Raw genomic sequence first — 16,053 nt, 5'->3', positions numbered from 1 at the left:
CTATGCAAAAGACATGCTGGTAGGTTAATCAGATCCTGTCTATAAATTGGCCAGTGTATGTGTTTGTAAGTGCGTTGAGATCCTTTGGGGTAATGGACCGTGCTATATCAAGATGCAACTCAATGCAGAAGTTTAGAGGATGTCTTCTGAACACCCTAGGAGAGGAAATTTTGACCACAACAAACGCCAAACGCTAGGCGCATTTGTGTGTTTATTTATTTTGATGACCAGAATAAATAAAAATTCTGGCCAATTAAATAAATAAATGGCCAATTCCAAACTCTGCTAAACTCACCTAAGCTGGTGTAAAAAAATGCAGCTTGGGTGAGTTTATAACGCTGATTTTCTTGTGTCGGGAATAAGCGTTTACAAGAAACCAGTGCGCATGAGGCCTAAATGTCATCCATTTTAGGTTTACATCTACTTTAATTCAAACATTAGAGATGAGATATGAACTGTACAGTCATCAGTAGGTCAACCTCGGAGCAGAGATTTTGCAGCCTTGTTCCCTGCAAAAAGCACCCAGGGTATAAGTAGAGGCTTCCCAGAGTTTCCCTTTAAACAAGACTTATCTTGAAAATTTTGATTGATATTTATGTCACACCTTATGCAGCCTAATGACCTGTGCACACCTAGGTCATTGATCTGTCTTTCCTTTGTGTGTTTGTAAAGAGGTGAGAGGGGAGAAAAACATATCGCACAAGAGAGCAGCACAGAGAACTATTGTTTTCTTTGTATGAAATGATTTGCTGCAAACCCGCAATCTACACACGAGCAGACACCAGAAAAATGTTGGAAATACATTGCTACATCAAAAAACAAAAGAGTTAAAAGAAAATAAGTAGGTTGCCACTGCTGACCTCTCATTTGAAATGATAGTTGCCTGGTTGTCCGTGTGATCCTCTAGCTTTGGTACTTTGTGAGTCACTGGTGTGGAACAAATCTTAAAGTGATTGTAAAGGTTGTAATAAAAAAAAAAACAACAAACGTGTCATACTTACCCACTCTGTGCAATGGTTTTTGCAGGCGGTCCTGGTTCCCCCCCCCCCCCCCCCTGCTAAATGCCAAATGCCCCCAATAGCAAGCCTTTTGCTATGGGGGCACTCAAGCAGGCTCTCTCCAGAGCCACACTCCTGTGAATGGACACTGTCCATTCACACACAGAGCATGGCTCAAACCCACCCCACTCTCTTCTCATTGGCTCACTGGATGTGATTGACAGCAGCAATAGCCAATGGCTCCTACTGCTGTGTGAGCTAATGTACTGCTGTGTGAGCTAATGAGAGAGAGACCCAGGAGAGATGCTGCTCTCATGCACATCCATGGATCGAGATGGGCCCATGTAAGTATAGGTGGGGGGGGGCTGCTCCCAGAAGGTGTTTTACCTTAAAGAGGTTGTTTCAGACATGAATAACAAATCATATCCAATCTCAATTGAAAGCCCTAAGGGGTTGATTTACTGAAGTCAAATCCACTCTGCACTACAAGTTCACTGCGAGTGCACTTGGAAGTGCAGTCGCTGTAGATCTGAGGAGAAGATCTGAAATGAGGGGAAGCTCTGCTGATTTTATCATCCAATCATGTGCAAGCAAAAATGCGTTCGTAAATCAACCGCAATTGACTCTTGTATCAACATCTTAATGGCCTATGTTGATGGGCTTTTGTTTGCTTTAGAAAGGTTTTGCATTCCTATACAAGTTTATAGAAATACACTTTTGCAGGTGAGATGCATTTCAGAAGGAGGTCACCTACAAGCCAAACGTAGAGCATAGCTCCCAACTGTCCCTGATTTGGAGGGACTGTCCCTGATTTGGAACAATGTCCCTCTGTCCCTCATTCCTCCTCATTTGTCCCTCATTTTGGTCTGATCTATATAGATGTATATAAAATGCACTTTTTATCTATCAAAAAGGGTTTTCCAGCACTAAAGCTTTCATCTGATTTCTAAATTGCTGCATTTGTAAATTCCAAAAGCCAATATAAAGGAATAGTAGTGGTAAAAAAGCACTTGTGGGTTTAACCAATCTTGTTTTTTTTGTACAATTTTCCTTTAAGGGGGCGTGACCAGGGGTGTGTTCTATGCCTGCATACTTTTGCTGATAGATGTCCCTCATTCCCATCTCAAAAAGTTGGGAGGTAACGTAGAGTAGCTGTCAATGAATTCTGAATAACTGTAAACACATCTCAAACTGATGTCATCGACATAAGCCCAAAGCCTGTCAACACGGGCCAGGTGGGGATGATTCCATAAGGCAGCGCTAAACAGAGACACTGTGCAAAGTGGTGTAACCAATAGCAGCTCATCTAAATGAACCTTTTACTGATATAAGTAAGGTAAAATGGACAAATGAAATCTGACTGACTACCGTCTACTTTCTTTTTATTGATTTATTAATCCATAATAAAAAATATTTTTCCCCATCTCACCATGGCAGATTGCGTAATGAGAAAATGAAGTTTCTATTGGATTTGACTGTCCAGTTCATACTTAAACAAGGGCAAGTGGAAGTTGAAAATACAGATTTAATGCCTAATTACGCTGATGCGATCCTGCTGCACAGGAGTGTGATCGAAGATTTGAATAGCAGCATAAGGGTAAATGACAATCTTATTATGTATGCTTATCTGTGGGAAATGTGGCGTTATGTTCTCTTTTTGCTTCAGAATAAAATATTTGCTGTTAAAGCCCAACTTGTGGTATATTATTAAAAAATAGTATCCCAGATAGGGTTTAAAACATAAAAAAAGCAGATCTGGCTGCAACACTCACCTCTCATCGGGTGCTGCCCCCTTGCAGTAATTCCTTCTTCCCCTGGATGTCATCGGTCTTCTGGTGTCATGGACCCGCTGGAGGACTGCCCACCACTGGAGTCATATGTATACCACATGACAAGCTTAAAGTCTTATATTTATGGAGGTTGTTTCGACTAATGCTCCGTGCACACGATCGGACTTTCCAACAGAAAAACCGTGGCATTTTGTTCGCAGGATGTTGGCTCCAACTTGTCTTGCATACACACGGTCACACGAATGTTGGCCAACAATTCGGAACATGGTGACGTACAAGACGTACGACGACCCGAGAAAAGGGAAGTTCAATAGCTAGTGCGGCTCCTTCTGCTTGATTTTGAGTATGCGTGAACTTTTGTGCGTCGCACTTGTGTACACACGATCGGACTTTCCGACAACAAAGTTTTGTTGGCAGAAAATTTGAGAACCTACTAAGAAACATTTGTTGGTGGAAAGTCCGACAACAAATGTTCGAAGGACCATACACACGGTCAGACTTTCCGACAACAAGCCCACATCCAACATTTCTCGTTGGAAAATCCGATCGTGTGTACGGGGCATAAGGGTTAGCAAAAGCAACTTCTAAGTAAAACTTGCATATACACAGGATGATTGTATAACACTAATGTAGCACTGTTAAATTGTATTCTACTGTCCCATGCATTTACCTAGGGCCTGGGAGAACAGAAAATCACTATCATGGTGGAGAGCAAAGATTTTCGGAAAGGAATCTTTCAGCTTGAGTGGGAACACAAGAAGATCCAAATGGAGATGGAAGACTTGAAAAAGAAATCCAGGGACATTACGATGCTCCGCGTGACTAAAGATATTCAGATCGTATGACACTTTGCAAATACTTTATATTAGAATTAATTAAGATTAAGAATCTTTGTGAGGCCTGGTTCACACCTATGCATTTTTTAGTGCGTTTTCAGTTTTGCAGAAACACACTACAGTCCATTTAACATGGTTTCCTATGGATGTAGTTCACATCTGTACATTTTATGGAAAGAGCCAGGGACTTTTTTTGGTTTTTGGTTTTATAAACTTCAAAGGATCAAACATGTATATTGAAAAATGCAAAATGCACCTGCACAAGTGTGAATCAGACCTAAATATTTACATTGGTTAGTTAAACAGTCACATGTAACTTTATCCGTGTTTTGTGGAGTGTTGTACTCTGTTTTAGTATAGTATTTTAGGCCTGATTCACACCTATGCATTTTTAATGCTTTTTGCATTTTGCAGATTTGCACTACAGTCCATTTACTATGGTTTCCTATGGAACACGTTCTGTAGTGCAAATCTGCAAAATGCAAAAAGCACTAAAAATGCCATAGGTGTGAATCCAGTCTCAGACCTGATTCACACCTATGCAGGTTGCATATTTCAGGTGCATTTTGCGATTTTCAATACACGTTTTTGATCCATTGAAGTCTATGGAATCAAAAACCAGAAAAAAGTTCCTGGCCCTTTCAATAAAATGCACAGATGTGAACTACATCCATAGGAAACCATGTTAAATGGACTGTAGTGTGTTTCTGCAAAACGGAAAATGCACAAAAAAATGCTAATAATTTTTGAATATTTTTATAAAACCCACATAATCATATACAGATTTACAAGAAGGAACAACTATTAAAAAAAAAAAAATTAAGTGCCCATTCAGACTAGCAACTACATGTGAATCACACAGGTTCACGCTGCGTGTTCCTGTGCGATTCACATGCAATTCTGTGCAGTGAAATTTGAGCCTATTTATTTTGAATGGATTGAAATCGCACTGCACCACAGCAAAAGTACTGCATACACTACTTTTGGAAACACACTGCAACCGGATCATATGGTACATTTGTACCATGCAATCCCCTGCGGGCAAACATTTTGGGTCTCATTAACTTGGCACTGAAACCCGCTGCTGATCACAAGGGCAGTGCGATTTGTTGTGGTGCAGGAAACCGGCACCAAATGTAGGCTGAAATGCTTACCACCATCCTAGAAAATATGAACTGCCTGACTGTCATGCCAATGTTGTGGCTTAAAGCCACAGACAGCCGAGGAACTATTAAAGAGCAGTCTGCTCGCATAATTTGTAATATAAACATCTTTGCCATTCTGATTCTTCCCTCCAACCACTTTGCATATTATTTTATATATACTGTGATTCTGTACTTGCCAAATATGCTGCAGAAATCTCCCTCCACTGAGTCTGGTTGCAACCATTTTAACTGTGGGCAGCTGAAGCTGCTGCCTGTTCACTTCCTGGATTTACATGGACACACAGAGGCACACCTCCAGCTTTGCAGCTCTCATTGGCCCTCTTATGACCCCCTCCTTCCCTGGAAAACTCTCAGGAGAGTGAGAGAGAGAGCTGTACATGATATCATAAGATTAGGCTTTTTACCAGACAAGAAACAGGAAGTGGGCTGTATAAGGTATTTACTGGCAGAAAAAAAATGTTTTACTATCCAAAGTTAAAACAACAAGGGCAGAAGATTTAATAGATGTAAAGTTTTGAAAAAATTACCAAAGGTCCGCTTTAATTTCAGAGTCAGGTCATCAATGACAGCTGGACCTGTTGGGTCAGATGACAATGAGTATGGCTCTGTTAACCATAAGTTTTCAGTGTGGCCAGTCACTAGGCTTATTCACATGCTGATGATTATTTATTTTATTTATTAAGTTCAGGGCTAAAAAAAACTTTAAAAATATATAAATTAGTCAGATAAATATGTAATATTCCTCATTCATATTTAAATTCCTAGCCAGCAGGTGGCGCTCCATGCCCCATTTTGCACATTTGTAAGGCTAAACCTAACTGCTTTGTTGAAGCAGAAGCCTCAATACCTCAGTGGTACAATGAATGATGTGAATGATTTATCATATATCAAAAAAGTGATTTATCTGTCTCAATGCCTGCCTGCTCTTTCCGATGCAGTTTTAATAATAGAAAGTCTGTTTTAAAGCAGCTTCAGCTAAGCTTTATTTTTAGGAAATCCATATTGCATTGCAATGCTTTCTGTAGGTAATGTGTACTTGTAAATTGAACCAAAACAAAACAATAGGCGTGAGTCAGCACTAAATGGTGCAAAATCAGCTACATGCAAATAAGTATATAGTATGCTTGAAGAAAATTAAAAATTAAAAAAATGCAGCGCTTGGAAAATTATAACACCCTGTGTAAAATAAAGTACACATATAATGTAAATACAAATCAACAAAATATATGGGGCATTATTTTCCCAGCATAGGTCTGCAGCAAGGAAAGCAGCATTTGATTGTTTTTTACAAACCTTTCTATCAGATTTGTAACGTAAATATAATAACTGGAACAAGTAAAACAGCCATAAAACTTTTATTGTACATTGTCTATTCATTTAACTGATATTTATTTTTTCTTGCATAGTTTCTCAATGAATCCAATTATGACAAGCGTGTATCCAACCAGATCCAGGTCCTAGAAGAGACTATCAATGTCCAAGAAAAAGTATGTTTTAAAAGGCTAAGTATTTATTTTATTAATCATTATGTAGAAGCTGTCACCCGGGCTAAACAAGTTCCAATTAATGCAATTAACTACTACTAGCAGTACCATGAGCTGGCTACATGAAAGTAGACATATGTAGACTGCAAAAACACACAGGAAGGCGCAAACATCTTGCTCATTACCATAGACAAGTTTATTACAACCATCAGGACAAAACCCTCTGAGGAAGGTTTCTCCCTCGAAACGCGTCAATCATCCAGTGGTTTTGATCCTGGGACAGGTTACATTGTTACATTGCGTTCGGCTGAAGCACATCAGCTTTATGCTTACTGTTTTTATCCGCTTGTAAATATCCATTTGCCTTGGTGGATATGATAAACTTGTCTATGATAAAGCATGAGGTGTTTGCATCCTTGTGTGGTTTTGCAGTTTATTGAAAATTTCCCAGTCTGAGGAGAGCTGCACCCCAAAGAGGCATTGCGCATTGAAGCATTGGGAAAGAGAAAATCTCTGAATTTAGCACTGGAGTATTTTTGAAGATTGTAGTAGACCTATGTAGAAGCTGGTGTAACAACTGTAGAGGTAAAAGCTGTTATCTATGTGAAAAAACTTTTTAAGGTGACTACAGGCGTGAAATGTCTTTTGAAATTATCATTAATTTTTTCTGTTATTTGTATGGAAATTTCAATAAAAATTCTTTAATGATAAAATTATCATTTTTGTTTTGTATGTAGGATGATGAGGGTAAGTTGTGTGTTAAAGATGGCACAAAATAATCCATATTCTAAAATTAACTTGTTATTAAAATATATATATATATATATATATATATATATATATATATATATATATATATATATATTTTTTTTTTTTTTTTTTTTTGATTCTTTTGGGCATCAGCTGGTTAAAATAAAATAAAAACAGAGAAGGATATATGGACTGTAAATGCTTTTTCACAAGCTATGACCATCTGACTGCTCTAAAGGTGAACTCCAGGTATGGATTTTCTTGCATAGTTATTGGTTCAGCATGTACCAATGTAAATATACTTATGCTATACTTGTGGGACTGGAAGCAGAGAATACAGTTAATACAGAGAATACAGTGGTAGTAGTCGCCGCTACTACAGCGAATATCTTGGTCTTCCAGGTCCCGTACTGAACCGCATGAGGTGATGTCACCACCCTACTTCTCGAACTCCTCTAATCAGAAAATAGCTTGCATTCATTGAGAAAAATGTCATTCTGTGAATGGCTGAAGTGCAGAGCAACTGGATTTAAAAACAAATAGCCGCGATCGCTGTCCTAGTGGTGACTACTACAGTGTTTTTTTTTTTTTTTGCTTCCATAGTGGCCCCCACAAGATCCCAAGCTGGACCAATGTAACTAAACAATAAAATTCATACCTGGAGCTCAGCTTTGAAACCACATGCATTGAACCCAGTGCCAAGTTGAAAGGCATGCAGGTTAAGCTCTTGGCGCCAGCCATACACATATATGCGGCCGCTCGGTGGGTGGGCCATAATCTTGAGCAACTGCATATATGCGGCCCTGTTAAAACAACTTACTGGGCTGAGAGCGTGCTGCCACCAAGGTAGCTGGTGGGGGTCAGTAAGTTCCCAATGCATACTTGCGGTTCGGAACTTTCCAATCATATGATCTCTGTGACAGCCAATCACAGTTGTCACATGACCTGAATGCTTGCGGTCAGCGTAAAGGGGTTAAAGAAGCTGGAATTTCGAGTCTGAAGACGCTCCGCTCTCCAGCAGATAGCAAGCTGGTACATAGGTTTCTGGTACCCAACATGCAGACTTTGGTATTTGTTGTGTGGTTCTTGGACCCCAGCAGTGTGTAATGGGAGTGCGAGAATTGATTTGTAAAGCGATAATCACAGTGTTCTCTTCTAGCCTCATGTTACATGTTCCCAATTTCTCACTGCCCTCTGCAGCATGTGTCCAGTTCGCAATCAATCTGTAGCATGTCCGCAGTCTTTGACCACCATTTCCTCTTGTATTTCTTTGACTATGCTGTCTAGTAATACATTATGTATACAGTAGTACATTATGTGCATCACTCGTAATATCAGGAGCCACAGATAGGCTTCTTATACTTTGAAAATTCACAATTGTAAACACACATACCTAACCTGACCTTTGACAGTTAAAGCAGACCTCCATTTATTTTCTTACCCCCCGCTCTATGAATAAAACCTACAAAAAAAAAAACAAGTAAAAGGAATAGGTAAAAATACTTAAATTGAACCTCAGCTTCCAGCACTTCCTATGGACACCAGATGGTATTGTCCCTTGCCATTGCCGCCTGGGAAAGCTGATTGCTCAAAATCTCTTGAGAATGCACAGTGCTGGAGCTCACTCTTAAGGGATTTCAGGCAGCAAGCATTTATCTAGTTTTTAACCTGTGATGCAATACTGGGGGGGTATTTACTAAAACTGAAGTGTGAACATTTTTGTGCAGCTTTGCATAGACACCAATCGGCTTCCAGGTTTCATTGTCAAAGCTTAAGTTAGAAGCTGATTGGCTACTGTGCACAGCTCCACCAGATTCGGAGTGCTCCCGTTTAGTAAATGTCACCCAATGTGTTAGAATGCTGAAGCATACAAAATACATGAATGTCAACCAAATGGCAACAAAACAGCTTTACCGTATCGGTTTTGTTCCACCAGCAGTGTGAAAACCACAATTAAATGCTAATATATATTCACAGATGTGTGGAAAGCTAAAACACACTTTTTTTTTTTTTTTTTTTTGCAGCAACATGAGAAAAATGTAAAACACTACAAAAAAACTCTTGAGGATTTAGAGAAATATATTAGAAAAATGGAAGCAGATGAAGAGCTGGATACAGAACTGCAGGATGTACTTGTCTCCTTCTCTGAAAGGAAACACATCTATGATGTAGTTGGTAAGTTCTGATGTATGAAAGTAAAGCTTTCATGTAGGCTGCCAGTGCTGACATTTCCTTCTGAAAATGCTAATTGCTTGGCTGTCACACAGATCATTAGAGAAGGTTCAAACAAAACAGCTCAAAGTGCTTCTATTTCTGTTTGTTTCCCCATTCAACAGATTCTGCCCACATCCTGCCATGGTTACATGTTTCAAATCGGGACAGGAAGTGGGGAAAAAATCTACATGATGGATACTTAGACATCACTAAAATTTTTACAGAGGCTCTAACCCTTCCTAACTCTCAAACATAAATAGTAGTATGTTTTACCTGTATTTAACCTGTATTTTAACCACTTCAGCCCCAGAAGGTTTTACCCACTTCCCGACGAGGCCTTTTTTTTTTTTGCGATACGGCACTGCGCCGCTTTAACTGACAATGGCGCAGTCGTACGACGCTGTACCCAAATAAAATTGATCTCCTTTTTTTCCCACAAATAGGGCCTTCTTTTGGTGGTATTTGATCACCTCTGGGGTTTTTATTTTTTCGCGCTATAAACAAAAAAAGACAATATTTTTTACTTTCTGCTATAATACATATCCATAAAAAAAAGTGTAAAAAAACTAATTTCTTCATCAGTTTAGGCCAATATGTATTCTACATATTTCTAGTAAACAAAAAACAAATAGCGTATATTGATTGGTTTGCGCAAAAGTTATAGCGTCTACAAAATAGGGGATAGATTTATGGCATTTTTATTATTATTTTTTTTTTTTTTTACTAGTAATGGCGGTGATCAGCGATTTTTAGTGGGACTGCGACATTGCAGTGGGCAGATCGGACATTTTTGACACTTTTTTGGGACCGGTGACATTTATACAGCGATCAGTGCTATAAAAATGCATTAATTACTGTATAAATGACACTGGCAGGGAAGGGTTTAACACTAGGGAGCAATCAAGAGGTTAAATGTGTTCCCTGGAAGGTGTTTCTAACTATGGGGGGGACTGGACTGACTGGAAGTACAGAGAGATCGTGATTCAGCGCTGCTGAAACACAATCTCTGACTTTTCCTCCCTGACAGATCAGGGGTGTGCTTTGTTTACATCGGCACACCGCTGATCCGTCTCTCCTGTGAACAATCTGCGGGTCGTGGCATTAGCTCCCGCTGTGTCCAATCATAGCGGGAGCGGGACGCCGACGATCCCTACACCGAGTGCACGAAATCACGTAGAGGTACATGTTTATGCTCACCTGGGCCACCTTGCCGCAGTAAATGTATGTGTGGCGGTCTGGAAGCGGTTAAAGAAATGAAGCAATGTATGCACAATCAATACATAAATGATGTTTATGACTAATGTTTTTTGATATTTTCTTCAGGGCTAGAGCAAAGTGCCGAGAAGAGTGCAAGACAGAGATACGTAGACATTTTGCAGCGCCGGAAATTGGTAGATCTTGTAAAGGCGCAAGCTCATGAGATCGCCATACAACGCGCTGATCTTGATCGACTGAGGATGAAAACCTTCCCAGCATTAATGCAAATGGAGTACTAGGCTTTACCATCCTAAGATTACCCAAACCAATATTCTATCTTTAATTTGTATTTATTATGTCTGGTTGGCTTGGCTTGCTCATTTCACCTGATGTGGTGGAGAACAGTTTATGAATAAATAAATAGTATTATCTTGTGTAAGAAAGGGTTTTCTTTGGAGCTTGAAATCAGTGCCTTAAAGCCAAACTCCAGCAAAAGTCCTCTCTTGCAGAGGAGCTGTGCCTGCACTGCAAGGGTTAAATACTTAGTTAGTCTAGGGCGGGGATCTCCAAACTATGGCCCTCCAGCTGTTGCAGAACTTCACATCCCATGAGGCATTGTAAAACTCTGATATTCACAGACATGCCTAGGCACAGGGCCGTCTTTAAGGCAGGGCAAAAGGGGAAGCTGCCCTGGGCCCTGTCATTGTTGTGGGGCCCAAAGCAGCTGCCTCATACTTGCCAACTATCCCAGTTTACATTCCCTTGTCCCTTGAAGTTATAGTCCTGTGCTGTGTCCTGATATCTCAGTGTGAAGTGCTGATACTAATGCTGGACAGCTCTGCCCTATTGTTGTGTACAGACGACTCACCCGCAGACCCTGTGTTTACACGTAAATTAGCGGCCTTCATATGTAAATTGCAGTGACATGCATATGTAAATAACTGAGGCCAACGGAATTGATATGTAAATGAAGGCAGTATTCATATGTATATCATGCCCCGCTGTAGTGAAGAGATGATGTGCTGTAACCTATAGCAACCAGTGAGCAGTACAGTAATCTCTAGCAGCCAATCAAAAAGCAGAAATCATGTGCTGTAACCTCTAGCAACTAATCAGTGAGCCTTAAGGAGTGCTGTAACCTCTAGCCACCAGTCAGTGAGCGGTAATGATATGCTGTAACCTCTGGCAACCAATCACAATCGCTGCCTGATCTGATACAGTAAACTGATTTTAAGTCTAGCTGCTATTTATTTTATGTCTCTGAGAAGGTGGAGAGTGAAATTGCATGGGGGGGAGGGGGGCCCTAAAAAAAAATTTGCCCAGGGCCCAATCAATATTAAAGACAGCCCTGACTAGGCATGATGGGGATTGTAGTTCCTGAACAGCTGGGGGGAGGGGGGTTGTAGTTTGGAGACCCCTTGTCTAGGGGATGGTAAAAGTGGTTTTACAGCCAATCCTCCACTCTATGATAAATGGCAATACGCTTTGGCAGTGGACTATTCCTTGGCATTCTCACATCCAATGCATGGCTATGGTCTTTGCATCTGTCTTGATGATGTCAGGGGCATCTAAACGGCAAAGTGTAGGGTAGAGTAGTCTAGTAGTGCAAGGGAGCCTGCAAGAGAAGAGGATCAGGTATAAAACTACTTTACCCAGTCCCCTAGACAGTGGCAGCTGGAGGTAAATTTGGTACGGGGGTCGGGGGCAGCAAATGGTGCATCCATTGTCAACCCCCCCCCCCCCCCAATCCACCACTTGGTCAGTTATGAGCATGGCACTCACCCCATCTATGGCGCGGACAGGTGTCAGCTTCTCCTGCGTCTCCTTCCTGGAATCACAGCAGCTTCCGCGGTGCGTCCCCTCCCTCCTCCTAGGCCAATTGGAATGCTTCTCCTTTCGACCAGGAAACGAGTCCTGATTGGCCAGGAGGAGAATCAGGAAGACAATATTGAATATTCATTTGTTAATTATCACATAACTGGGTGGGCTCACTGCGCCCCGAGCCCACCCTTTTTCGAAGCCTATCAGAGCCTCTGGCTCTAATCACGTGTGAATGGCTGTGCAGGGAACCATGTCAGCACAAGTCTGATCATTGGATTTGCTCCCTGTACAGCCAGAAAAATTACCATGCCTAGTGTGGTAGAAAAATAAAACGCAGAAAATAAAATGACAGTGGGGAAAAAAAAGGAAAAATATACACCAAAGATTGTTGCCTGAAAAAAAATATTCAAAATCTCCACCCAAAAAAAACCCAAAACTACATCAGTGAAAATGTAAATTGATGCTAGTAAAGAGAAAAAGTATCACATTCTGTAATTCTACCTAGAAAAGCAATATGATATAATTTCCATAGTTTTATCGTTCTATAGTTTTTGGAAAATAAGAATTTTATGTCTGGGGTAAGACAAATCCCTAAGGCCCCTTTCACACTGGGGCGGTTTTCAGGCGTTACAGCGCTAAAAATAGCGCCTGTGTAGCGCCTGAAAAAACCGGCCCCTTTCACTCCAGTGTGAAAGCCGGAGGGCTATCACACTGGAGCGGTGCGCTGGCAGGACGGTGAAAAAAGTCCTGCTAGCCGCATCTTTGGAGCGGTGAAGGAGCGATGTATTCACCGCTCCTAAACCGCTCCTACCCATTGAAATCAATGAGACAGCGCGGCAATACCGCCGGCAAAGCGCCACTGCAGCGGCGCTATGCGGGCGGTTTTAACCCTTTTTCGGCCGCTAGCGCACCGCCCCAGTGTGAAAGGGGCCTGAGTAAGAAAGACAATCCATGGGCCATGAAAGGTAAATTAATTTCTAAAGGCGCTAAATTGTGTTGTAGGTATATTTATCGGAATTCCAATGGATTTTGAAATATTGACTGTTAATCCTGAGAGGGATTAGAAGTGTTGTAGAGTTTTAAGCAAATTTGGTAATGAAGTGATAGGTTGGGTAATGAATAAGAGCTGCACCCTGGTAGGCGAATTCTCATTTAAGGGTTGTTATAAAGTGACTGAAACGTATGAAGAAATTCTCCCTTGAGCCCAAATGATATTTAGGTAACTCGAAGTGATGCTATTGAAAGCTTTGTTGATATCTAGGCTCAAAAGTTAAGTAGTTCTTGGGATGTTATGTTTGCATCTTGTGCCATGTACACACGGTCGGATTTTCCGTCGGAAAATGTTCGATGGGAGCTTTTTGTCGGAAATTCTGACCGTGTATAGGCTCCATCGGACATATTGCATCGGAATTTCCAACACACAAAATTTGAGATCTAGATCTCAAATTTTCCAACAACAAAATCCGTAGTTGGAAATTCCAATCGTCTGTATACAATTCCGACGCACAAAGTTCTACGCAGCTCAGAATCAAACAGGAGAGCCGCACTGGCAATAGAACGTCAATTTTCTCGGCTCGTCGTAAGTCACCGCGTTCTTGATGTTTGGAATTTCCGACAACATTGTGCGACCGTGTGTATGCAAGACAAATTTGAGCCAATATCCGTCTGAAAAAATCCCATGGATTTTGTTGTTGGAATGTCCAATTGTGTGTACGCGGCATTGGATTATATTTGTTGCTAAACGAATGTTGAAGGGATTCAAAGTTCTCTCCAGGTATACATAGACAAGATCATTTTCCTGGTGGATAGATAATAACCTCATAAACTTACATAAATTCATCAAGAATTCTACATTCACCTCATTTGCATCCCTAAAAACAAGATGTCACATATCAACAATGAACATTGTAATTTCTTACAAATTAGGAATTTTTATAACACTCATTATCAAACAGTTTTAGATCCCTCTACATTTTACAAAATAATATGTTTTAAAAAAAAAAAGTGGAAGGGGGTTTATTTCAAAAATAGATTATAATTTAGTGAACTCCAACTCACAGGACAAAATGCTTTATGTGCAGGGCCGTTTTTAAGGCAGGGCAAAAGGAGCAACTGCCTGTCATTGTTGTGGGGCCCAAAGTAGCTGCCTCATACTTGCCAACTATCCTGGTTGGCTGTGTCCCAATATGTCAGTGTGAAGTGCTGCTACTAATGCTGCCCAGCTCTGCCCTATTTATGTGTAAAGATGACTCACCGGCAGACCCTGTGTTTACATGTAAATTACTGGCATTCATATGTAAATAGCGACAACATTCATATGTAAATAGGGGCACCGGCAGCATTGATACGTATATCATGCCCCCCGAGGTCATATCCACAGTAATCTCTAGCAACCAATCAACAAGCAACCAATCATGTGCTGTAACCTTTAGCAACTAATCAGTGAGCCGTAATGTGTGCTGTAACCTCTATTGCCACGTACACACGATCGGACTATCCTTCGGACTTGATCTGGCGGACCAGAGTCCACCGGACAATCCGCCCGTGTGTGGGCTCAGGCTGACTTTTTCTTTCCAAAAGTCCGGCGAACTTAGAAAGAAGTTTTGACTCAAAATTGTCCACCCATCTGTGTGCTAGTCCACCGGACTTTTGAAAATAACGGACTTGCCCACATGGAGAAATGTCTGTTCATTTTGAACGTGGCTCCAGGTAGCCGGGACTAGCGAAGGAAGTGAATGTCGCCGCCTCCATCGGCGAGAATGACACCTTGCGAGCCCCGTCACCTGGTATGGATTTAAAGGGGAAGCCCTACGCCGAAAAAACGGCGTGGGGGTCCCCCCAAAGTCCATAGCAGACCCTTATCCGAGCACACAGCCCAGCCGGTCAGGAAAGAGGGTGGGGATGAGCGAGCGCCCCCCCTCCTGAGCTGTACCAGGCCACGTGCCCTCAACATGAAGGGGTGCTTTGGGGAAGGGGGGTCCTGCGGCCCCCCCACCCCAAAGCACCTTGTCCCCATGTTGATGAGGACAAGGGCCTCTTCCCGACAACCCTGGCCATTGGTTGTCGGGGTCTGCGGGCGGGGGGCTTATCGGAATCTGGGAGCCCCCTTTAACAAGGGGGCCCCCAGATACCAGCCCCCCACCCTATATGAATGAGTATGGGGTACATTGTACCCCTACCCATTCACCCGGTGAAAAAAGTGTAAATAAAAAAACACAAGTTTTTAAAATAATTTATTAGACAGCTTCGGTGGTCTTCTTCCGTCTTGGGGGGTCTTCTTGCTGGACTCCTCCGCTATCTTGTGTTGAGTTTTTTTATTTACACATTTTTCACCAGGTGAATGCGTAGGGGTACAATGTACCCCATACTCATTCACATAGGGTGGGGGCCGGTATCTGGGGGCCCCTTATTAAAAGGGGTTCCCAGATTCCGATAAGCCCCCCGCCCGCAGACCCCGACAACCAACGACCAGGGTTGTCGGGAAGAGGCCCTTGTCCTCATCAACATGGGGACAAGGTGCTGTGGGGTGGGGGGGCAGCAGGGCCCCCCTTCCCCAAAGCACCTCCCCATGTTGATTGCATGTGGCCTGGTACGGCTCAGGAGGGGGGGCCACTCGCTCGTCCCCACCCATTTTCCTGACAGGCTGGGCTGCGTGCTCGGATAAGGGTCTGCTATGGACTTTGGGGGAGACCCCCACGCTGTGTTTTTGGCGTAGGAGTTCCCCTTTAAATCCATACCAGGCGACGGGGCTAGCAAGGTGTCATTCTTTCCCATGGAGGCGGCGACATTCACTTCCT

The 16,053-nt window shown here is 42.0% G+C and overlaps 1 protein-coding gene across 2 annotated transcripts in view; it reads left to right on the top strand.

Moving 5' to 3' along the window:
• The window catches only part of CFAP43 (cilia and flagella associated protein 43), a 135,795-nt gene extending 124,931 nt beyond the window's left edge, over positions 1 to 10,864 (top strand). For both annotated transcript variants that reach the window (XM_077472592.1, XM_077472593.1), the window contains 5 exons: positions 2,436 to 2,595; positions 3,463 to 3,627; positions 6,197 to 6,277; positions 9,049 to 9,199; positions 10,562 to 10,864. In XM_077472592.1, coding sequence (XP_077328718.1) covers positions 2,436 to 2,595; positions 3,463 to 3,627; positions 6,197 to 6,277; positions 9,049 to 9,199; positions 10,562 to 10,734 — 730 coding nt within the window. In that variant the 3' untranslated portion in view covers positions 10,735 to 10,864. The remainder of the gene's footprint in view (positions 1 to 2,435; positions 2,596 to 3,462; positions 3,628 to 6,196; positions 6,278 to 9,048; positions 9,200 to 10,561) is intronic.
• The last annotated feature ends 5,189 nt before the right edge of the window (positions 10,865 to 16,053 follow it).

Source organism: Lithobates pipiens, unplaced genomic scaffold, assembly GCF_037356315.1.
Source record: "Lithobates pipiens isolate NorthernLeopardFrog02 unplaced genomic scaffold, aLitPip1_a1.2 Scaffold_8, whole genome shotgun sequence".
Taxonomy (NCBI): Eukaryota; Metazoa; Chordata; class Amphibia; order Anura; family Ranidae; genus Lithobates; species Lithobates pipiens.
Note: the sequence above shows the minus strand (reverse complement) of the source record. Positions and strands in the feature narration are given on the sequence as shown.